Source organism: Poecilia reticulata, chromosome 16 (assembly GCF_904066995.2).
Source record: "Poecilia reticulata chromosome 16, P_reticulata-male-v2, whole genome shotgun sequence".
Classification (NCBI taxonomy): domain Eukaryota; kingdom Metazoa; phylum Chordata; class Actinopteri; order Cyprinodontiformes; family Poeciliidae; genus Poecilia; species Poecilia reticulata.
Genome location: NC_088845.1, coordinates 9,717,095 through 9,743,113, shown reverse-complemented (window position 1 = coordinate 9,743,113; position 26,019 = coordinate 9,717,095). Strand labels below are relative to the sequence as shown.

The 26,019-nt window shown below is 36.4% G+C and overlaps 1 protein-coding gene across 1 annotated transcript; it reads right to left on the bottom strand.

Annotated features, from left to right (window-relative positions):
* Positions 1–780: 780 nt before the first annotated feature.
* Positions 781–24,668, bottom strand: rspo1 (R-spondin 1). The gene is made up of 6 exons (XM_008431094.3): positions 24,262–24,668; positions 18,914–19,599; positions 14,219–14,413; positions 10,181–10,324; positions 8,744–8,968; positions 781–2,337 (listed from the first exon to the last, which is right to left on the bottom strand). Exons 2-6 carry the CDS (start codon positions 19,008–19,010, stop codon positions 2,177–2,179), a joined length of 822 nt encoding a protein of 273 aa, XP_008429316.1. The 5' UTR covers positions 19,011–19,599; positions 24,262–24,668; the 3' UTR covers positions 781–2,176.
* Positions 24,669–26,019: the final 1,351 nt, after the last annotated feature.

Genomic DNA, 26,019 nt, shown 5'->3' with positions numbered 1-26,019 from the left:
TCCACCTCCCAAGATGAATGTTTGTACCCAGACTTTACCAAGACAAGGCTTTTTTTTTTGTATTTTGCTGATGAGACAGAAGGTTCAGGAGGATTTTAGTTGCATTCTTTGTTGATTTGATAAAATTCTGATTCACACTTCAGCTTAAAAATATCTGAATTATAAAATCTTTACGTCTTTGTCATTTCTTTTCAGTCTGTGAAATTAAAAGAAATGTATTGTTTGATACTATGGAACTAATCCACTTTTAAATTAGGTTTTGACAATCTTGTGCATTAGTTATCGGGGAACTTAAAAACAAAGTCTTGTGTCTTAAGGTAATTTAAAAAAGAATAAGAACAAAAAACAGCAAGACAAAGAGTTAAACCAGCCGCAGTTTTGTCAGATGATCCGTCATTAAAATATAAAAGCAAAATCAAAATGGAAATCCACTCAGAGGTGCACACATTAATCGGCCCCAATTAATTTTGGCATGTCAACCGATACTTACATGTGAAACTGATCTTTTCCTCCAATCTTTTAACCTCCTGAAGGGTCTCAAAATCAGCTACTTTCTACTTTTGATCTGCCATGAGAGACGACTGACTGACAGACTCAAAGCTTCTTTGCAAGATGTTCAAATTGAATTGATTGGCAGTTAATTCCTCTGAATGTTCAAATGTTTTTAAAAAAATGAACGTATTAAGCAAAAATCCTCTATCAGCTATGGCTTGTATTCAAGGAACTTGCTATTTCTGAAAAGAATAATTACAAGGCAAATGCACAAATTACAAGCACATCTAGTGTACGACTGATGTATCACCAGCGTCATCTGTATTTTATTCAGGCTTTCACAGAAAAAAAGCTATACATGATGATACTAATACTGGTAAACACATCTTGACATATTACATATCTCAATCCATAGTATCAAAGAATGAATAAAGTAGCATGTATCATCTTCAGATATTTATTGAAAGACCAAAAGCATTCCGTGTATGCGATCAGTTTTTGAAAACGTAAAATGCTGTGATTGTTCTGAAATATGAGCAGTAGAAAAACATTACAGTTGTGCAAAATCATCAGACCATGTTACATTCTGGTTATTGACAGGGCTTATTTGACGGCTAGTGTAATGGTAAGTGTGGTTCTTATATATTAATGTGCGTCTATATGTCCTTCCATTTATTTTCCAGACTTAGTTGCTTCAGTCTATGAGACGAGTAATAAGACAAACTGTATGTGCAAACGTTGACTACTCATGTTCACACAGCAAAGATCCGTCGAACACTTAAATCCGTGCAGATATGCATATAAACTACGCAAACACGAATACTTCAGGTAGATTTAAATGCACACAAATGCACTTGTACACAAATGCTACTTAGTATCATGCAAATATTAATTCTTGTGCAGATATTCTGTTTTTTCAGATAAAATATTTCACTTAAAACAATCAGAAAGCAATGATATTGTATTTTTGCTTAGAAGCCACAGAAGGTTATGGATATGTAGGATATGATTGGTTATTCTTGGTTTTGTACCAGATGCCTTCAAATGTGTTCACCAATGACTTTTGATCCTCAGCAGCCATGATTCATTTCCAGTGACTTTGTTTTGTTTCAACTTCCTACAGAAAATAACGGTGCTGCAACCTATTGCTGTTCATTGTCTCCACATCATGCGCTGTGACGTTTGAGGAACTCCATCAGACACCTCTCCAAAAATACAAAAACAAACGAAATACAGATTGTGATTACAATCAGGCTGGAAATTATACACTTTGTCTGCCTAAACAGACTTTAGAAAATCTTCATGAAGAATCAACCTTCCTGCTTAATGCTGCACTTTGAAAAGAAAGACCTGTCCAAGAGTTTTAGTACAATCAGTTTATGACACAGACCAAACCAAACCACAATTTGCAATGTGGCTTCGCTATCCAACTGTGATTTCAAATGGAAACCAGCAAGGCTGTCCGAATAACACAAGATCTGCAGGATTTTTTTTTTTTTTTTTTCCAAAAGCTTCAGAAAACCTTTTTGTTGAAGCAGTCCTCCAGTTCTCATCGCATCTTCTACAATGCAGCATAGCAGCAGTAACTTTTTCCCTCTGCACTCATGTCTGTGTGTTTTCTGGTGCTGCTGGGCAAGGCACCGTCTCAGTTTTTCTCCTGTCCTCACCCAGCAGGCTTCAGAGTTTAGGTGACGGCGCTGGTTGTGACGGTGGAAGCGGTGGTGGTCCTGCTCTGGCCTTTTCTCCGCTTCCCCCCTCCACCTCCTCCTTTGCCTTCTCGTCCTCTCCCCCGTGCATTTTCTCTCCTGTTTGTGTCATCCTGTCTGTTGCTCTTATTCTTTTTGTCTGAAATGACAATATACAGACAAAATGATTGATCGCTCTGCTTTCCAAAAGGAATCTTAAAAGGTAATTATCATCACCTTGTGTTTTGTGGAGAAATTGCTGTCAAAAGAACAACATGAATTGCTGAATGAATCTAATAACTAATAACGGATCCATCAATATGGCCGCTTGATCTCAAAATTCTAGATAAAGATATTAAAATGTCAGGATTTTGTAAAAAAAAAAAAAAAAAAAGCAAGACCAACATCATTTAAAATCTATTTTAAACCTTGATATGACATCCTGCACAATTTAAATAAAAAAGAAAAAAAGACAACAACAAAATGGATGCAGAAGTGTACAAACCCTTTAACCAATGCTTTGTCGAGGCACATTTTGATTCAGTTTCAGCTTTGAAGAATTTTTATTTGGTCAACATCCTACATCTTGACTTTTCTACAATTGGTTAATACGTCTCATCAAAGGTTGCAGGATCCTTTAGTAAAGCTACATTTTGAGAATATATCTTGTCCACAGCTTCTTCGATCATAAGCACACACCTGAGAGTTCAAAACTGACAAGTATTTAGAACTGTTCTGAGTTCCCCCACTTTTAAGAGAAAAAGATACACCCATAGCATAATCCTGTCACTATGGGAAATAGGGCTTTTTTGCTGATATGCAGGGGAGTAGTCTTCAAGTTTGGTTTCATAAACCCATGATAGATTCTTCCACAAGACCTTGGTATATTTTAGACATGACAAAAAGCTTTAAAAAGCACTTATGTCTTTCAGCCCTCTTCAGTTTAGACATTTAGATAAAACGTGAGACATATCACACAAAGAACACAGGACTACTCAGAAATTGCAGCTCTTTAGGGGTTGGAGACTCCCTGACCGATATCTGTATGTGCCTCTTGATTTACCCTTTTGTATAATTAGATCATTTAAATTCTTTATCACTTTCAAAGTTAAATGTGAATGTTAACAAAGTTAACAAAGTTAACAAAGTTAGCATTCACATTTAAGCCACCAGGTTATTGCAGATTGTTTTTTTGTTTTGTTTTTTTTATTTCTCAGTCTGACAGACCTTTTTGTTCAGTTGGGTAACAGAATGTGTTGCATTTTAAAGACGGAAAAATTCTGTAATTATTTGTCCCAGGCCTGGTCAATTTGGAGATGAATTTTCATTAACAATTAAGAAAAATATCCAAATGACAGAATGCAGCGCCACTAAAAAGTTGCTCTGGTATGCAATAGATGTGCAAGGCCAATATAGGTCACTCTATTGCAACATCCATAGACTGATACTTGTAATCTGCACTTGTATATTTAGGGACATTTTCCTCAATCAGTTAATATAGTACATATTGGCAGTGGCAGTTTTAGCTCAGTTTGGGTTTCCTAGAGCATAACACCTGCAGAGGTCAAAAAAGTATAAGTTTTGGGGGAATTTTGGGACTCCAGCTGCATGACATGACAACTTATTGTGACTTATTGTGTCATATGAACTGTCAAGAATAGTTTGAAAGGACGTGGAGGAAAGTAGTTTTTTTAAGCCAGAAATGAAATGGCTCTAAATGAATATGCGCAGGAAATACTAAAGATTATGATCCAACTCAATACCACAACAACTACGTTTGCTTCTATGTTTTAATGGTCTGGACGAATTACTCACATTCTCAGGAAATAAACACCAGCAACATTGCTGGAATAATGTTTGGAATGGGAGCTGCTGTAGTGTCAGTTGCTAAAGCAACACTTACTGCAATAATTATCTGTCTAAATCTAAGAAAAAATATGATATGCTTTGTTGGATTGTTAAATTACTGTAAATGTTTAAGTCCTCCCTGAGAAGCGGTCTCTCCTACGTTTTTAGATTAGTGCAACTGAATCTTGTAAAATATATATATATATTAGTTGGCTCCAAATATTGTATCATTTCTAACCAGGGACCTGTTTATTTTTAATTAAAATAAGAACCTATTTCTTAGATTAACAGCTTATTTGCAGCAGCGACCGTCTCCACAACTGAGCTCCACTACTGTACAATCTCACTCCTGCAGGAAGAAAGCCAACTCTGAATGCTGTATATTTGCCGACAGTCACAGAAAATTAAAACTATCATCTCTTTAACATCAACAAGCCAGAACTTTTATAGCAACGGATCAACATTAGCAGTGAACTCAAAGCCCAGCTGTCCTGTGGCACATGGGACCGATCTGGCAGTGGTCTCTTGGTCTGTTTAATTTAAATTTCAACAGCTACTCACTCCTCTGTCCCACTTGACACACTCTCAAACTGTGCACGCCCTACTCTCTGCTTTAGCTCTTGTACACACCTGTCACAGATTTTAAGGGCATAATCACAGCCTAAATAACAGGCTTCCCACACTGTAGTTAATTTTCAGACACCATCAGTTCAGAAGTAGGATGAGCTGACCATTATAAAGGTTTATAAGAGCACTATGGATAGCAAAGTAGCAATTTTCTGTTTTACAAATCACTTAAATTCACTTAATGAGACAAATGTCAAGGGCCTAGCAAAGGCCAGTGACAACTTCAATAGTAGCCACAAAGTGGAAAACGGACATTAATGTCTAAAAGTCACTGAATCAAATTTGATTGTTCCTGAGTCCTGAGTGCTAACAAACACCACAAAATCTACAAGCACATCTAAAAAGGTGTCATATATATATATATATATATATATATATATATATATATATATATATATATATATATATATATATAAAAAAAAAAAACACATAGGAAATATATATATATATATATATATATATATATATATATATATATATATATATATATATATATATATATATATATATATACACAAGTTCATTATTTTTTTGTCACTCATTTTCACAAAATGAAACTCCTATGGGTTTTTGTGAAAAATATCAATGAATGCACATATTGTGACATTGACTTTCTGAAATGAGGGACAAAAAATATAAACTTTTTTAACATTTAACAGCAAATCAATGTTTTTTTTTTCTAAAATACTAAATTGAAGACTTCAGTTATTTACTTTGAACCTTTAATGATAATAAAAATAATCTTGTGAAATGATGCACATGCTTATATTTCCAGGTGTATAAAAATGATTATTGGTATATGCTCTGTCTTGTAAAGGAGATATGTCATCATTCTATTTGGCTGTGTTTTATTTACAGATGTTTATGTCCCATATTTTTGTAGATTTTCAATGAACCAGAGAAAATCTCATTCTCTGAATCAGAGAAAATCTACATAAAATATGTAAAATATGTAAATATAATAATAAAGGTAAGGTACATGTTTTTTTTTTAATATGAATGATTTTGTAAAGGAAACAAGTGCTTATATGTGAAAAAAATAATTGAATAAAATATTATAAAATTTTAATTTATTTACAACAGTAAAAAACAATAAGTAATTGTTTATTTATATCTCTCACACAGAAAACAGAATCAGCTAGAGTCTTTAATGGCAAAGTTTGGATTCAAATATTGGTCACAAAACCTAAGACATCTGTATTTCTGCCACTGACCCAGAAAAACATCGTTGTTGGGATACTTACAACTAAAACCTAGAACAATCTGAGCCACGCTAATTTTCCAGCTACAATTGATTTGTTAAAAATAAACACAGCTAAACACTCATTTGGTGAACTGACTGACATGTAGCAAGATTCCATAAAGAATGTGAATTATTAGTGTCTTTAATTTCATTAATGTTGCATCCATAAACTGAGTTTTTGTGCTCGCTATTTTAACAAGCCCTTAAAACTAAGCGTGAACAGCTGAAATTAAACATGATGAGCAAGAGCGGAGCATGTCTGAAGAGTCCTCGAAAATATTTCAAAAACACTAGCAGACGTACTCACTGTGTAAGGACTTAATTAGGTCTCTAACAAATCGCTGATGGAGCCGAGAGACGGGGACTCCATCAGTTTATGACAGCTCTGATTGCACCTACTCTCCATCCAAGCTAAACAGTTTTGCTTGACAAATGCAATAACACATGCAGCAAATCCTTTCGCGTGAGACTTTTTTTTTTCGTTGAGCTTCAGGAAACAGTGGGGGGGGACGGAAATCACAGCCAAATCAACACAAAGCGTGAGATCTGCAGGCCACTAAATCACTGATGTTATACAAGATCTGCCCCCTGTGTTTTATATAGCCCGCCTGCCAGCCAGCTCCCACAGATGAATCCACAGCTGCGCTCTTTTACCCACATGAACTTGTTCATTGGAGTCACAGTGCCATCACCCATGAATTATCCAGCCGATAAAAATCATTCCAGTGCATTTTAGCAGAAGTTTAGCAAGATGAGGCTGAGGAAAAAAAGTCTTCTAAACTTTAACAGTTGGTTGTTACGTAATCCGTAAGGCTTCTAGGATTCTATATGCGTCATGTGAAACCTCTTCTATCATTCTTATGTTTTTAATTATAAAATACCTTTGCATAAAGCTTAGGAAGAGTTTGCAGTTTTTCACCACTAAGTATTCTTTTGAACTCAAAGCCGAAAGTTTTTCCTAGAAGATGTGGCAAGAGTGAATTTGCTTCTTGTGCTTGATACCTTGTAGTCAAAAGTCAGTGAATAGCCAGCTCTTCGATGAACAACTACAATCCTTCATCCGAGCAGATCTGTACGGGACACTGTCAGATCATGTTCTGTTGTTTAGATCCAGAACCCGAGAGGAACTTTCCAAGTTTAGAGAATGGTAACATAATATGCAAGCCCTCCCCATGTTTACTCACATACAGTGTATCGGGGCAGGCCATCTGTTACATGTTGAAACATCTGTACTGCTGCCAGCACTGTGCAAATGTTGTTAGCCAACGTTGCTGCTGTGGCCGAAATCCCCTAAGCGTGCCACCGTCCAATAAAGACTTTAAATACTCCCTATTTAAAGTTCCGCTTGCCCTTGTAACTAACTTTACTGTTCTAGCATTTGTGAAATTGGTGCATTATGTAAAAGAAACTGACATATGGGGGCATTTAGAGAGAAGGTGATTTGCTAATAACTTCAAATTAACGTTAATCCTATTGCAATTGAAGAGATCTAATCCAATGAAATTAAATAAGTAGGTGCAGCAGCTACTGAAGTGCAGCAAACAAGTATTTGACTTTTTCTGTTTTTGCTTTAAGTGTCACACTTTTTTTTTTTTTTTATCTTCAAAAAAGATTTTTAAAAAAACATTTTGACAGGAGAAAGCCCGAGGAATGCAAAAACTGTTCCACAAATGAGCTCAAGTTTTTGTTTTTTTTAGAGGGGAAAATGCTTTCAAAACCAACTGGGCCCTGTGTGACAGAGTGGTTCTCCCCTTTGTTAAATGATGTATCAATTATGAATAACATTTTTCCGAAAGCTGCTTTCAAATTCAGTGGACCGACTACTGATACGATCAATATGTAACTTAAATATCACCTCAGTGAGACCATGAAGTGACTTAAACACTCAAAAAGCAACTCTTCATGTCCTAATCTAAAGAAATGTAAGAACAAATGAGAAACAAGGACATTTATCAGTAATCCATAAGAATTGCAGGGCCTTTTTTCTGGCTCTGAGACTAATGTGAGAGACATGAGTAGTAGAGAATCCTAGGAATGACTGGCCTACTATTTCTCGTAAAATCACATTAAATGTTTGTAGTCCAACAGAAAGAACAACACTGGACACATTTGAAAACCTTGGCAAAACCCACTACTGATCAAAAAGAACACAAAGATCTTCTCACATTTTCTCAAGAAATAAAAAGAAAAACATCTTGACCACCTTTAGGAAAATATTCAGTAGACTTATAAGACACTATGTGTCATCAAAGTCTTTCAGCGGGAATTTATTAATAGCCTAGTCAAGTCTGAACCTAAATCCAGGTGTGATAGCTGTTTCTCATATAAACAAACACTGCATTTTTCTTGAACTTTACATGCAAAGTTGCTATTTGATGGCCTCAGCAGTTAACAAAGAGTAGAGTTACTAATAAAACATTAATGGTCACTAAACTGTGAGAATGACTGTTAACCTGCTGGAGAGCAAGCGGTTGTGTGCAGCCATGAAAGCCTCTCGCTTCAGTGTTCTTCAGAAACAAACAGCCCTTTCTCTAGTTTTTCAGATCCCCGTCCAGCTCAGCAGTGCGTAATGTCCACCCTTCATCTGCTCAACTGGTGGATTGAGTTTATTGTTTATACGTGCTAAGCTCAGGAGATTCTGTAACCTTCTTTGTCTTCTGCCAAACCAAGCCCAACCAACATGCTGCGAGTCAAAAACACACTTGTGAATGTGCTAACCTTTTAAAAAAGTGAGTAATGAGTCATTGGATGCCTTTATTAAGGAACGTTTTGACTTTCATTTGCTCATATGTTCGAGGGAAAAAAAAGCTCTCATTTGTGAATCAGCTTTTTTAATTGTGTCTTTTACCTCGAGGACAAGGCGTCTTGGTCACAACACACTTCCTCCTTTCTGTCTCTGGAGCACAGGTCTGTGAGGGCACATAAGCAGGGGAGGTGTCCACACTGTGAATCTGGGGAAGGGGTGAACGAACCCGGGTTTGTGAGCCCTTCTTAAATCCACATGTCTTGTTCTTCTTCATGCAGGAACTCCATTGGCTCCACTCTCCTAGTTCACACTCTGAAGCATGATGACCTGGGACAAAAATATGTATATATACATATATATTTTTATATGTTCAAAAATCTTAGGAGCTGAGTGAAGGGTTCAAATCTTCAGCATCTCACATTCGCTTCATGTTTTCTGTGCTTTTCACACCTCAGTAGGTTTGACTTAGGATAATGAGCTTAGGGAGTCTGCACATCTGAAAACAATTTGTGATTTGTGGATGGATTTATAGCAGGGGAGCAACAGGTTTGAGTAGTTGCTAAGAAACTGAAAATGTGTTGTCTTTAAGCAGACTCTGCATGTGACAATTATGGATAGGAGCAGAGCCAGTTTAACTTAGCAATACAGTGCCTTGCAAAAGTATTCATGTCATGGCATTTTAACATTTTGCCAAGTTATAAGAACAGACTTCAAAGTATTTTAAGGACATCTAGAAAGTATTCACAGTGTTTGACATTTTTTCTTTCCTCAAAATTCTACACACAAATACCCCACTATGAGTGTGTGGAAAAAGTTTTTGAGGGCTTACTGAATATTGAAAACCAGAAAATCACAATAAGTGTTCACAACTCTCGCCATAAAGATCACAATTTAACTGTTTCTACTGAAATCCTGAATGAAGAGCTGTTAGAGGCTGTACAACAGTTGAGGCAGAGGTTTGCCTTCTTGTTGAAGATACAGCAAGAACTACAACACATTTATTCAGAACCAGAATGTACCTGAGAATCTGTGGCACGTATTAAAAGTTCCAATTCACAGACTCTTATCGTCTAATCTGACTAAACTTGAAAAGAAGAAAAATCAAAACTACAGTTTCTGGTTGTACAAAGCTGGAAGAGAGGTACCCAGAAGGCCTGCAGGTGTAACTGCAGTGAACGTGGCTCTACAGAGTGTTTATTTTAGGTAGGCTGAATAGAAATGCATTACACAATTTTCAGAGAATTCTTTGTAAAATAAAAAAATATATATAAATGATTTAACAATTACATAAAAATCTCATTAAAATACTTTGATGTTTGTAGTTTTAATGTGTCAAATGTGAAAAGGTTCACATTTGACACATACTTTTACAATGCCAAAAAAGTTTGGCATTTGACGTCTTTCAACTGTAAGTGCTTCAGGAAAAAGGAAATTAGAGTGTCGATATTGTCTCAAACAATGGCTAAAGAAGAAATAAGTAAGATGAAGTGGCAACGTTGTTTTGTAAGTTTTACGCAAAAAATGTAAATGTTCACTCACCGTCACAATCCATGGTGTTATTGGCGGTGTGCTTGCCTGGAGGGCAGCTGACATAACATCGGCCACTGTGTGAATACAAGCCCTCCTTACATTTTGTGCAAAAGTTGCGACTGAAGCATGCTTCACAATTGTCAATTTTACACTCTGAAAACATACAAAGAAAGAGAATTTCAAAGCAATCAGTTTCAGGATGTTTTCAGTTCCAAACACAGAAAATGAAATATTCCGTCTAAACATTTCAAACTTTGAGACAAAATACAAAAAAAAAAAAACCTTGATTTTTAGTTTCTCAAAGAGTTTTATTAGTACTCGTAAAATGCACAGGATTTTATTGTTTCAGAGTAGCTAGAGTTGCCTTTTCAAAACACATCCAACAGAGGGCTGATTTCTTTTAATTTTATTTTTTTTAACTAGTTTAAATAAACGCTGCCAGAATCTGTTATAGCAGATTTCACAACAGGTGATTTCTCAATATCTCAGACTTGAAAACCGTTCCAACATAGGGGTGACCACAAGTACCTCAAATCTGACCCTTAACACACTTCACTCTCTTGTGTAGCTTTATTAAAAACACTCTTGCTGGCCTCTCAGTTAGTCTTTAAAAATGGAAATATCTTTATGATCCCAAAGCGGTATGTTAAAAGAAGCATTGTCCAGACTCCAGAAAATATGTGTCAAAGTATTTATCATCTACAGATTTCTTCTGTTTTTATCCATTTTGGGTCATCATACGCGTGTATGTATGTTTTGTCAAGCACACATACGTAAATACAAGAGTGATTATGTTATGTGAATTTCATGTACTTTACCCAACACAGTCAGATCTAATGGTAAATTGTAATTGTGTCATTTTTTAAATGATGAATGAACTGTGGTTTAATAATTTTTTTTTTTAAATTCAATTTCACTTGACACCTCTACGGAAGAGGATTAGGGCCACTGGAAAAAATAAATAAAACAGTTCTGACTTTAGTCTCAGAATTCTGAGAAAAAAAGTCAGAATTCTGACTTTAATCTCAGAATTCTGAGGTTAAAGTCAGAATTCTGAGATTGAAGTCAGAATTCTGAGATTAAAATTCTGACTTCAATCTCAGAATTCTGAGATTAAAGTCAGAACTGTTTAATTTTTTTTTTTTCCAGTGGCCCTAATCCTCTTCCGTACACCTCCATACACTCAGGCCTTACCGTCTGACTTGTTGAAGTTGGTTAAAAGATTTCAAAAAGTAATACAGTGTTTATGATTTAATAAAATATTCCGTGGGTGTGTGTCCCTCTACATCTGGCTACAACTAATGGTATTTCAGACAAGGAAGATCATATCAACAACCAAACACGGTGGTGGCAGTGTGGTGGTCATTGTGGTGGTCATTGTAGCTTTAACATATTGGGAAGGATAGATCCCAATATAGAAAAAAAATCCTCTTTTGTATCATTTATTAACTTATCAATGCTACTCTTAAAATAAATGTGAGCAGATACATTAAATGAAAATAAAATAAAATAAGATATTATGAAGTACTTTACAAAGTTCCATTAGGTAAAATCTTTCTAAAACTGTGATAAAAATGTATTTTTAATACAGGCTACATTTTCTGCAGCTGCTGTGATGCCAAAACCAGAAATGATCCATCAGTGAGATCTTAATGCTCTTCCTTTTTTCTTCCAATTACTATTGTCAAACCTTGACAGCTAAATTTGGCATAAACAATCTTTTTAGCATGATAATTTAAGATTAATGTTGCTAATGTTACATTTAAGGATGACATGTAAAAAGCCAGATGATTGGATAATAACCCCAGTTTACCACTAAGTGCCTCTGAAAAGAATGTAAAGGATAAATTTAACCATATGAGCAACAAAATTGAAACAAAACAACAACAAAAAATGTGTTTTATGGAGTTTTGTTTTGTCTGCAAACCATTATGACATTACATTAACTTATTTATCAAATATAATCTAACTTGATGTGTAAAGTATAGTCTATTATTCATATGGAGGCAAAATCTGCCGACATAAAAGCAACTCAAAGTAGCATTTATCTCATTCTTTTATGATTTAACATGCATAATTAGGAAACCAGCTTCACTTTTGGTTTTACTCATAATCCAAACCAGCCACTGTATATGACTGCATATTATTTAAAGTATTGCTATAGTGAGAACACAACAAACATCCTGGCCTGACAAAACCCCTGCAGATCAGAGCCAACTGAAAAACAGACAAATACTGCAAAACAAACTCTTAAAAGTCTTTTCATTGGGATTTTTAGTCCAATCCTTATTTCTACCCACACATTTGTGAAAACAAACATCAGACAAAGCTCCTGGCACTCTTCACCTAAAAGCACTGGAGCCAATGCCATGAGAAGAAAAAAATAATTAAGTTATCAAATAGTGAGAGTGCAGCTGCCCTTTTAACCACCCTGTAAATGAGCAGAGGAGTATTTAAATCCTTACATTCCTGCAGCTTTGTACATTTATAGCTGTAATATGTATTTATGCCAGTATTTTCAACTGGAAAAGCAGCAATATAAAAGCAATTTCACAATCAATTGTTTAACTGTGCTTACTGTGTAAGCACAGTTAAACCAGAACATCTTCCTCAGTCACAAATATTTGTCATTGCAAATGTGACTAATACTGAAAAATTGCAGCACCCTCTAGGCTATTTTAAAGTATGTTTGAAAAGTCTAGGTGCTTACACTTATTTTATTGGATTAAATCTTTTAACTTCAATTAGTAATTGGTAAGTTTAAGCACATTACTTTTTTTCCATTCCTCGTAAAGGGACAACAGCCTTAATATAAATTACTACTTTATTGCAGCAACATAACAACTCACTAAAAAGGTTAGGAAAATCCAACTTTAAATTTAACTACTATTACTCAAAGGGAAAATGACCAGCAAGTGTTTCCAGAAGTGTTGGTCTTTTTATGATTCCTATAAAGTTTATGTGATTACAGTATACGTGAAACGTTATAAATTTTTTTTCTTCAGGTTGATCTAACCTAACGAACAGAATATATTTATCTTTGAATTTTCAAAATGAAGAAAAAATAAAATAAATTGCACATTACTACAGTCAGAACAATAGTTAAACTGGAACTATGACAAACAAGGTTGGATGAGGTCACCCCACCCAGAGAGGGCTAAGGAGTTTGAAAATAAATAAAAAAAAAAAAAAACATCTTTACAGTTTAATGTTAGCAAAGTGCTGCAAAGTGGGGCGGTACGTCTATATAACAGCCTTTATAAGCTATCTACGTCCCAAATGGTTGTTTGGGAGGCATGCCAGAGGAAAGCCCTTTCTGTCTGTCACACTCATGTGGAGTCTGCTAAACTTTCTATTAAATCATATCACTAATGTTTTCAGCAACAAACACTTCAGATGGACTTAGAGTAAGGAAAAAATATCAAAATGTGGAAAAAAAGCACTTTATGCCGTGGGCTTCTTTCCAAAATTAAAACTGGATGAGGGTTCAGGTTTATCTTGCTGCAATGTACAGTAAAGATGGTAATCATGGAGAAAAGACGCCTGCTACATCTTGCATTTTATAGTAAGAACAAAATGTATTTTATTTTTGTTGAACATATCTTTGTCTATGTGGTGCTTATTTGTGGTTTGCGTAATATAAACGAAAATGGCAACATAAAATTAAAGAAATAGAAAATCGAAATAAGCATTTACCTTCTATGTCTGCCTAAGCTATTCAAAATAAATGAACATAGTTTTTATTAAGACATCTGCAGATGCAACAAGAGACACAACTTAGCCAAAACTTGGGCAGAATTCTTGTATAAACCACTAAAATGCCCACATAAGCAGGATATGATGAGTCAATAGTAAGCACATGTCTTCCACAGGTCTAATTTGAGAATTATCGAGAAATGAGCATGCTGAAACCTTCATGACTGTGCAGGACCGTATAGGAATGTCAACAAATTTACTAAGCCCACTCATATCCTGTTTAGGTTCATCTGGCTCTTTTCGGGAGAGTTTTTTTTTTCCATGTTTTCTAGTGTTGAAAGTATTACTCACGTGTGCATCGGTTGTTGCCTTCTGGATTCCGCATGCCAAAGTATCCCACAGGACATGAGGGGAGGCACACTCCTATCTGACGGATGTCATTGCGCTCCAGGAAGATGAAGAGCTTTGGATTGCATTTAATGCAGCCATTGTACTCAGAGCATCGGTCACAGCCTTTGGGGCAGGATGGTGGTCCCTCAGTGCTAACTGTGGAAACATGAGAATAAACAAACAGGAAGGAACGGGCATGAAGAGCTTACAGACAGTAAAAAATATGGCATTTGTCCACATTGGGTTGATGAAACCAGGGAGCTTCTGTGTTTCTGTTTTTGACTTCCCCGATTGTTATCACAATGCCCGCATTATTACGGTCCACAGGATTAAAGTTGGATATTTTTCACTGTTTATGTAGGTCAAAAAACATCAAAAGATGGAAAATAAAAAAAAGAGGTGAGGACTCTGTTGAAATTTTAAACAACGGGATCTGAATTTATCCAATCACTAACATTTGGCCATGATGCACATGATGACTGTGATGCACCAGCACCTGGAAGCTATGAAGGCTTGACGGAAATTTTCTGTGCTGTAAACAAAGATCCCCAGCTACAAAGAGAAAATTGCCGAGCCGAACGGCATTTTTGTCGGCAATAAAATGCCTTAAACATTCCTCTTGCTCCGGCTTTTATTGCTCAACATTTGAAAGCGTGGCCAACACATTTGGAGTGAACGAATGACTTCTTTCACTTCCTCCGCTGTCATTGCCAAACTACAACCATTAGTAGACTACAGTTCTAAAGCAGAACAGAAAATCAACATCATCATCCACATCTCCTCCTTCTATTCACTAATTGACTAGGATGAAATGCATCTTGAGAAATCCAGCACAATGGGACAAATTCCAGACAGAGAACTGAAGAATTGAGTATTGTTGCATAGGAAGGTCATGGTAGTTTATATTGTTGCCAAATTTTCCTTGATTCCTTGCAAGGTTCCCACATGCAGCTCAGTTGTTTTGCTGCAGCTTTAAAGGGGATTACTTAAGTAAACTCCTTTAAAGGAATATGTTAAGACAAATGTAAAATTTAAAACAAAGCAAACAAAATATAAAAGCTATGCAAATGGGAATATTCAAAAAAATGCTGATTAGTAGCCTCAGGCTGACACTACACACTATATCTAAAGTAAATTTGACTGATTTCTCAGATAAGTCAGGATTGTAGCTTTGAAGAGGGGTCCAGAATCTAAATAAACATTGACTAAATATCTAAGCGTATTTGTTTAAGTTGCTATTTGTTTATTTCAAGACTGGATTGATGGCAAGCGCAAAAAGAGTTTACTGTGGAAAGCGAACCAAAATTGTGACTACCAGTCAACTAAGTAAAATCTAGAGTTTGTCAACAAACATTTCTGATTGATGGGTAAATGGTTTAGAGAAGAAAAAAAAACAGCAAGTGTAAACATACTAATTTGACATACGCCCAAACTTGCAAGAAAACAAACCCTATTTAAAGACAAAACACACAATTTCTTCATCCCATGCTTCATCATGAATCATATCCCTCAATCTAAAACAACAAAAAACAAAAAACAGAAGACAACGTACACAGAAGCAGTAACCTAAATCATTTCTAGGATGTGTGGCTATAGTGCATATCCTTTACTAGCAGTGGTCTTGGGTAAAAAAAAAACAAAAAAAACAGTCATCTGAGTTGATTTACTGTGCTGTTCTCTATCAGCTCAACGTTCATTCGTACAGCAATCAATCTGCCGCGCTGCCCCCTAGAGATAAAGAGGGAAGTCCAAACCAGCTAAAAGGTTACTTCCAGGAACAGATTTCTCCATGGCTGAAGAATGGTAAGCATCAGTGAGCAGTAAAAGTTCTAGTTAGTCTCTGTTACAAATTGTGTTATCGGTAACAACTGTCTTTCTGGTGGGGCTTCATGGAAAATAAGCCGTTCTAGATATCAAGGAAGACAATTGTATACGTCCTCAAGTCTGGTTCATTCTTAGGGTACAACTTTCAGATGCCTGAAGGAGTGAAATTAATTCGACTAAACAATTATATGCAAGTAAAGACATCAAGGGGACGTCCAACCATGATAGTTGAGGAAAGAGGAGGCGTCTGCGTCTGAGAGACGATCATGGTTTTTTTGTAAAATTTGTCTACGGACACCACAATAAATGCAATAGAGGTGAATTAGTAAGAGTCATTATTCACCACAAAACTGATACAGGACTACACACAGGACACTCCTTGTGTGTAGTCCTGTACTCATATGTTATGAAAGGCCACTCAGCATGGAAGAAGTCACTACCCTGAAAGCAACATTTTTTGACTTTTTGAGAATAATGGGGAGGCTCTCTGAGGATGGCAGCATCATCTTTTCGCCTCACAAAATAGATTGCATTGTGAGAATTAGTAATGCGCATTGCATACCGGACAAGGTAGAAATGACAGAAGTTTGGCCTATAATGGAGATTTGTATTCTACCAGCTAACCGCAGTAATAATTGTTGATGATGTAATCAGCTGGTTTTAAAACAGAGCAAGTTAGAAGCAGCAAGGGAGGAGCTAGCTAAAAGGCAAGTGCATAAACATCACTTTTCTGGACCTGGTTCGAGTTTAAATTAAACTTGATTTAATCTAAAAGGTCCAGCATGCTCTGGCGACCTGTCCAGGGTGACCCTGCCTCTCGCCCAGATCGTTAGCTGGAGATAGGCACCAGCAACCCTCCCGACCCCACTAAGGGACAAGGGTGTAAAAAAAATGGATAGATGGATGGATGGATGGGTCTAGCATGCTAACAATACGTAATGCACATTAATCACATTACCTATTTTAACTTAAAAGCCTCTCTCCTGTGGAGGGCTTTCTAGTTTGTAGCAGCATGGTCTTGTGCTTGCAATACAGAGTCACAAACATGAGTGCAAAAGAAGAGCGAGGAGCATCAGTCTGGTGTGCTCAGCGTTTGGATAAAACCAAGAAATTGTGTAGCCTACTTATTGCAATGATGAATTATCCTTCCACCGAAGCACAACCAGTTCACAGTCAACATTTCCAAATTACATTTGAAAGAAAATGGCTTCCTCAGCCATCCTGAATATAAAAACATGGAAAACTGAATTGCTTGGTTTGAGACTATAAAAGATTTTCTTTTAACATTTTAAAACTTGCAATTGAAAAAGAAAATACACTAATTGAGTGGAATATATGCTTTTTTTTTTCCATTTTATAAGTTTTACACCAAACACATATTGTGACATTTATGATTAGCACCACCCATCACAATCAGTACATAAATTTTATTCCATATCACACATCCCTAGGGGGAATATGAGGAAATACTGAAGAAACATCTCAATTCCTGAGGCATTTGTCTCTGTCAAATGAAAAGTGACACAAATCATGCCATCAATTTAGTTACAAATTTACTCAAAGACAACAAAGAATTTTTTAGAGAGTTCATAAAGAAAGTTTGTATGTTAGATCAAGGGGGCCTACAAATCTAACTTGGTTACGCCAGTTATGTCCACAGGATTCAGTCAAACTTGCAGCAAACTATTACAAGAAGATTGTTGAAGAATGAAACTCAGTCATACAGTTTAAAAGGTAAAATTTGAATTTAAAGATTATAAAGCATTCTCTTCCCAATTAAATGTTAGACGGTGAGGGAAAATAAATGCAATGCCCCAAGAAAAAACCTGGTTTCAACCATAGTTCACCTGTGAGATGGAATGTTTTAAGCATTTTTTCAAGAGATTTTCGTGATAAAATTCTGTTTGTTTTAGTTTGATCCTTGAATTCAACTAAGGCTAAACAATTTTAAAACGAAGATTTCTCTTCTGCTGTTTTTATACCAGAGGGCAAGATTGACAGAAGCCGAATCTGGTCACTTTGAAGATAAGATATCTTAAGATGTGTAAATTGAAAACATTTCCCAATATTTTGAGAGGGAAACCTTGAGCTGGCTGCGCCACTCTGGAGGGAACCTCCTGAGTATTATTAGTTGCTCCATATCTTCTGTTTTCATCACATTGCCACAAGATTAATTCTGACTCTCCCTCCCAGTTTGTGTGCTTATATTAGCACCACATCTGTTGCTGGGGCCGGTCTTGGTATTATATGTATTCTGGCTTTGAGGAGTCGGGCGAGCTTGGCATCCACTGAAAGCCCCTTGTGTGTAAAGGAAGAATTATTTCAAAGCTGACAGAAACACCAGCGCAGAGAGATATGCTGCAAGTCGATCCGGGCGCCCCGTCTTTGTAGTTGCGTGAGGTCAGAAAAATGCTTACAATAATACTGGCTGCCTGGTCCAAGAGAGAGCTTAGAGCTGTCAGGTACTCACTCTGTTATGTGCCCACACAGCCACACACAAAATGAGCAATGGCTTTGAGAGGGAATCCATCAAAAAAACCTTCTATAAACAACTTTAATACCCATAAAAGTTTTACATAAACTGGGAGAGGCATAATCTTAAAAGAGCCAGAAAGATGATCCATTCCGGGGGAAACTCTGAACCCAACATAACCCGCCTTGGAAAAACAAATAAGAGTCGAGGGAAAATAAACAAAATGTTATCGTTACTTTGCTCGTTAAATGTTTATAAGATGTCCACCGCAGTAAGTCAGACCACAGAAATGAAAAGGAGCATTGGTGCAGTGGAAGGAGACGGAAACCAATAAAACAAACCAAAGCGTTACAACTTACCCCGTCTCTGCCTTCTCGCCTTGGAGAGCTTGAGAACGTCACTGTGACCCATGGAGCTGAGAATGATCATTGCCAGCGCCACCAGTCCCAGCTGCATAGTCCCTGCTGCCTTCCAGGCTGTGCAAGGCCCCCCCCTTGCAACCAGATGGATCAGGTAAGGGGGGGGTTCCCCCTTCCTCTTTGGGGCAGGTGGATCCCTCTGCTGCAGGTACTGATGGACCCTCTTCTCAACAAGCAGTGCTGCTCTCCTTCCTCTCCTTCTGTTTGCCTCTCCCTCCCCCGGTCTCTCTCTGAATCTTTCACTCTACTGCCTGATATATCCACAAGTCGGAGATGTAAAGTGTGACGCTGCAATTACACGTCCGGGCAAGTACGAGGCAAAACAAGTCATCATGTCAGAGGTGGCGTAAACAGACGGAGGCGGCGGGAAGTGAGAAGGGTTAGAGCAGGGGATGAGGAGGAGGCGTGGTGGAGTGCTTGTGGGTCAACCCATGAAGTTTATGAGGAGCTTTAAAAAAGCTTAAAGCCTCCTGCTGGAGCCAGATTTGCTGTCGTTTAAGTATGCGTGCTGCTTTGGAGATGGAGGCAAATAATGGTGTGCAAGCTGACAAAAGACGGATACAGGTTTTTCTTCTGATGTCTGGTTGCGCTTTCGTTTGATCCGGTGCCTAATGAGCAAAAAAGGACTAGAGAAGAAAAAATAAATAAAAAATTAGAATGGATTTTATGTGGAAAATGCAGACACAGCAAATCACAGAAAGAATACTGACATATTTTAACGTTTTTGAAAACTTTTTTTGTATCTTCTGGGATTGCTAAATGTATTGAATTTTCACAATGTCTTGCAAAGTTATCATACCCCTTGAGCTTTTTCCACATTTTGTCACACAACAGCAAACTTTATCAAGTATAATTGTTTTTGCTCGTTAAATGTTTATAAGATTTTTTGGTGAATCAAGTCAAAGTGATTAAATTTGTAGGGCAAAAAAAAAGTTATGTATGGTTTTGATTTTAGATTTCTTTTTCCCCAGAAAACTGTTTCAGTTTTGCAAAGAGTCACAGAGAGAATTCAACAAACAAATGGAAGAAGATGTTCCGACTAGTTGGGACCAAAATATAAACTTTTGGCCTAAATTCAAAATAACCTGTGTCACATAAACCAAAGTCTAACACATCATAGTGGAACCTGGAGGAAACGGGAAAGGTGTTCAGACTAAATGCCTAGAAGAAAACTTTTTGATGTTGTAAAAGACTTTAGAGAAATTTATTTTCTGAATATGTAAAACTAAATCTACAGCTTAGAGCATAGAATGGCCCAGTTAAAGTTCAAATTTAAATAATCTGAGCCTTAAGCGCTTATGAAAAAAATAGTCAAAAACAACTAGTGCTAAATACAAATGCCACAATTTTCACACTTTTATTTATAAAATCTTTAAAAAGCATGTACACCGTTCCTTCCACTTCATTATTAAGTAATATTTTTGCTTAGGTCTGTTACATAAAATCCCAGTTAAATGCATTAAAGGTTTGACATGACAAAATATGAAAAATGTTCATAAGTTTGGATTACTTTTGCCAATGGCAAGAATATATATGAAAACCCTCAAAGCTGCTAGCAAAGAACAGCTAAAGTGCACCCATTAGCACATGTTTTTCTTTTTAATCCACAACAAAGGGGTCTTGTAAATGACAAACTGAATTATTTTCAGAGATTTATTGACTTCTTATTGGATGATGTAAATCTTACCTAAATTCTTTAATAGAAACTCTCAAGAAGTTAATGCTGCAGGCCAGAAAATATCCCTTAGCTTTCCTCCTTATAAAACACGAAAGTGCTTTGAACCCCATTACTGTTTTTGCAAGGCTAAGCGAGGCAACAAATACAGTTTTCCACATCTTTGTCAATCAAAACAACAAACTTAAAAGTATTCCATATGGACATAATATACCAAAGTAGTGCATAACTGTTAAGTGAAAGAGAAGTATTGTTTTACCAAACACCAAATCTTTTATTAAAAAATCTAGAGTGTGTTGTGCATTTGTACTCAGTCTTCTTTACACTAAAAAAATCAGTGTTATCAGTTGCGTTTAGAAGTTGCCTAATTGATAAACAAAGTTCACCCCTCTGAAATTTCATCTCAGTATAAATTAGGTATGAATATATAAATTCAGTTGTTCTGTAGAGGCATAATGGGTTTTGTCAGAGAAAATCTGGAAAGAAACAGCATTGAGAAGATCACGGAACACAACAAACATGCCAGAAACAAACTTAAAGGGAAGTTTAAGTCAGGACAACCTCCCAAGATTTGAACACATCACCTGATGCTGTTCAATCCATCATCTGAAAGACGGGAGATTATAGCAACTGCAAATGTCCCAAAATAGGAATATCCATCTAAAGTCATAGCTGCACAATGACAGACTGAATCTCAGACAAAAGGCCTGCAGTAACTCCAGAAGAGCTGCAGGGATCCTGAACTCAGATGTGACAGCCTATGGCGAAAACAGCTTTTAGTTGTGCACCCCACAAATCTGGCTTTTTGGGAAAAGTAGTTAGCAAAGAGCTGATGTTGAAAGGAACCCATAAAATAAGTCTCCTCAAATAAGCCAGACACCATGTCTGAGTCACACGGAAGAAGGTGCACACAACACTCTTGCAAAGTATTGTGCGTACATCTTTATATTTTCTGATACCGATACATGAGAGTTATTTCAATCTCCTGTGATGTAAATGTTAGCAAATGGCCACAAATGAGGCAATATTTATGTTCAGTCCTAAAAATATATAAATAGTTTTGACTCATTTTTGCAAAGGAAAAAAAAAGGTTTATATCATTTTCTTCTGACTCAGTTAACTAGTGACACTAAATCCTAAACAGATGCAACAAAGATGTGCAATTTGGCTCCAGACTGCGTTCAGAGTGGAGTGGTTCTTACTCATAAACTTTAAGATGACTGGCTAAATGAAACAATCCATCATGCAACAGGGAAACCGAATCCCACAAATGCTTTGCGCTCACAACACCTTAAGCTGCATTTGGCCCCGGATCAATAACCCAGGCATGTTTATCTTCAGGAAATTCACTGTCATCTCTTGGAGGCGCAACACGAACCTCAGAACCTCGAAAGGCTTTTGTCATATTTGGTGCTGAGATCTTTTTTTAAGATAGTGTCATGTGCCGCCTGTATTTACAGCTCCCGTGTGAAGAGGACACACAGAACATGTTCGTATCTGAGCAATGGGCGGTCCTCCCTCGCAGCTCAATAAAGAAAAATATCACCATATTTGGCCGCTGAGCTGCTTGTGGCTCTGAATCACGCTGAGGACAATACCATTTGGTGCGTCTAAACATTCCAGCAGGCAATATTGCATTTCTAGCTCATGTATAAATCAAAAATATTTTTTGAATTCCAAGCATTCCTAGGGCCAAAAATGTCATGGGAATACACATTACTGTTATATATATATATATATATATATATATATATATATATATATATATATATATATATATATATATATATATATATATATATATATATATATATGTGTGTGTGTGATTTAAGTATCTATAAACATATGCATTCTTCAGTGGAAGGCAAAGGTAGGCAATTAATATAATTGTTCATCATCAAAAATAAAAATATTCACATTTAAAGTTTGTTTTTACACATTTTTTTTTCCCAGCAAGAATATTACCAATGTACAATTTTCATTGCCGCCACTTTGATTCTTGTGCAAATTGTGATTCAAGTAACCGGAAACTCAGCATTTGGATGAGTCAGAGTGAAATTTTCCAGAACTCACTCACTCAAACTATGGGCCAGAAATGATTTTATAATCCTGAACTTTGATACTTCTGATATCACTCAAATGGCCAAAATCATTTCTGAGCACAGTGATCCAAAGTATATTTATCCTTTACTATAAAATACTATTTCTTTTAGGGTTTCATCACAAACATTTGTTTCACCCAGGAAAATGTGGTATTCTGTAAGCTGTTAAAAGTTCTCTCCACCTTCACTCCTTCATCCATTAAACGTTGTCTTACCTCTCCCACAGCCCAGTCAGCTCATTAAAAAATCAGGAGATTAAATTGCCTCGTTTGTTAGCCCTAAGTTTGATGTATCAATTATTCAGATGCCGAAAGGGAGCTGCCACTCTGGGAATTTATTGAACCCAGAGAAGGTGCCACAACTCTGAGCGCAGAGTTGCAAATGTCTGTGGATGAACTTTGTGTCTGTAATTGAACCTACTGTCATATCGGAGTGCTGAACAAATCTTCTAGCCATACTACGTGTGTCAGATTACTTCTGAAACACGATAGTATAAAAGGAAAAATCACAGGAAACAAAACAGAAAAAATGTTATATTTTTTAAGATTTCAAATAAAAGCTTCAAAATTACCTTAAAAGATAAATATTTTTTTCTGAGAGGTGATTATCTCAGAAGTAGTACTTTTTTCACAGCAAGATTTTCACAAACCTCATGAAAAGAACAACAAAAAAAAACATTGGTTGTTTTTGACGAAGCAACCTGTAAAATCTACCACCTTTGTATAATTCTTTATTGCATTTAATTATTTTTATTTTTATATCCAAATCACTATAAGCAGTCCAGACCATTTGCAGTGTTGACAGCTACATATTGTGTTACTCCAGGAGTATCTGCAGAAGCCGTAATTGCGCTTGTCATGAGAGGTCAAATTTGGAGCAACTAGCATAACTTATCAGACCAGGCAGCCAAGTGAAAGAATCCCTGCCATGTTCTCTGAGTCAAACCCCCACATAACTCCTGAGGCGTGCAGAGCTCCAGCAGCCTTCGGGTTGATCCTGCACAGCTCAGATCATCACAGGTCAGCTTTCCCCTCTAGACGCTTGCACAACATGCCAGATTACAGTAAAGTGCATTAGAAAGCTCTTTGAATATAGATTGAAAAAACAACAACAACAACACAGATTTCATCTCTCCTGCTGGACACTGGTAGTTTTGCTAAAAATTCTGAAATTTCTTATCCATAAACCTCTACATAAATGTTAATTTGGTTTACCTTGAAAGAACAAAAACAAATCTACACCAATTTATAGATATGTTTAAATTATGGCAGGAAAGAAAACTAATATTTAAAAAAAATTGACGCACTGGAACTCAAACCTATTACTTCTGCAATTAAAAATATTTCCAACTAAATCGTTAATTGACAACGCAAAACTAATAATAATAATAATAATAATAATAATAATAATAATAATAATAATAATAATAATAATAATTCGGTTAATTATGTTACTTTGCTTTTCAAGTTTAGAGCTAAATATATCCAATAACATAAAAGCCATAGACTCACCTGAGTATGTTGTGTCTGAAGCTGATCCCTCTTTTAAGTTAAAATCCTTCACTTCTTTAGTCACAAACAGATCCTTATTTACCGGAAACTCACTCGCAGTTTTTTTTCTCCTCTTGACTTTTAAACAATTATATTAATGCTCGATGCACACGACAATAAAATATGAAATCTACGTTATTATTAATTTTTTAAAAGGCACAAAAGCTACGCAGGCGCGCAAAGTCCGCTGTAACAGGTCAGTCTGACTTTTGTTCCTTTCTCTCAGTCGCGACGCGCCGCTTTGTTCGGACTCTCCTGCGAGGTGCGCTTTTTAAACGCGCTTTGGGGCTCCAACTGCGTCCAACTCCTGCGAGTGGTTCCAAAGCTGTAGTATTAACATATAAACTGCAGTCCCTGCCAGAGGGCACTGCAGGGTCCGCCCCTTACATTCTCACAATGAGAGGATAAAGAACCTGCGCTTATAGACATGCTGTTAAATAGCAAATAAATATCTGTTCCCACGTTTAGTGTCATCTCGGACTATGTTTGTGTGTTTGTTTGTGTGTGTGTGTGCGTGTGAACTCTGACATAAACCTACAATAAAACAAAACCATATGACGGAATGAAATACTATTGCACGTTGGCACAGCTGGAAGCTATGAGCCTCTAGCAATTTGCAAGGGAGTTTATGCTCATTCATTTATTTTTAATTGCCAGATTGTTCATTATATTAGGTGCATCAGTCTAAGAAAATACAAATCGTGAAAAATAAACGTGATGTCCGCATGAGCCAACTATTTTTATGATTATTTTGATTGTTCCATATTTTTCCAGCTGCATTGAAAACAGACATTCTTGACACATGCCATTAAAAGACACTGATATGATAAAAATTACAAGATGGAGGCACAGAAAAGAAAAAGCCTCATGGAGTACTTTCACATGGGAAAGAAAAAACAAGAATTTAGACATCATGTTTTATATTGCTCTGCCAAATGGCTTTATCTGTGTTTGAAAAAGAAAAATCGACAGACAGGTCACTTAATAACTCTGTCAATAACTTCATTAAGGAAAGAAACACTACTAAACACAGAATAACTAAGCGAGGAGACTTCCTAGGGGAACAATTGAACATTGTTAGGAAAATACACTCAGTACAGATTATTGACAACATCAATTAAACTTTCAATGACTGTAATTAGAAAAAAAAAGTACACAAAAGCATTGGAGCCATTGGTAAATATACGCAGTAAACATAATTAAGAACACCAATGATGTCTCCAAGAAAGAGACACTGCTAAACAAAGAATCACTGGGCCAGGAGTAACTGTAGTGGAAAGAAAAGAAAAAAAAACTGAAAGAAAAATATCGGCTTTCTCGTAAATGAGAGAAAAAAGTCAGAAAAACAGCTTTAGACAGTTTGCACAAAAAAACTGATGGAAGACAGCAGAACTTTCTTCATTGCCTTTTTCTCCTACAGGAGTCTATAAGCAACGTTTCTTGGAAATTCACCACATTAATGTTGCGTTTTTAGGAAGGAGACATTTATCAACTGAATTTCAACAAGATAGGCTACTGGATAAACACACATATTTATTCTGCTGAAAGGCTTAGTGTGAGAACGAGCTTAGAGTGCCCCATCTATGTTTTTTCTACTAACGCAATGGTAATCAGAGCCATGATCTTGAAAGCAAGCATAATCCTGTCTCTATGACGTCTAGTGATGCACTTGGATTCTTATGACGTAAGGAGAAGACGGGTGAATGGTCAAATTTAAAC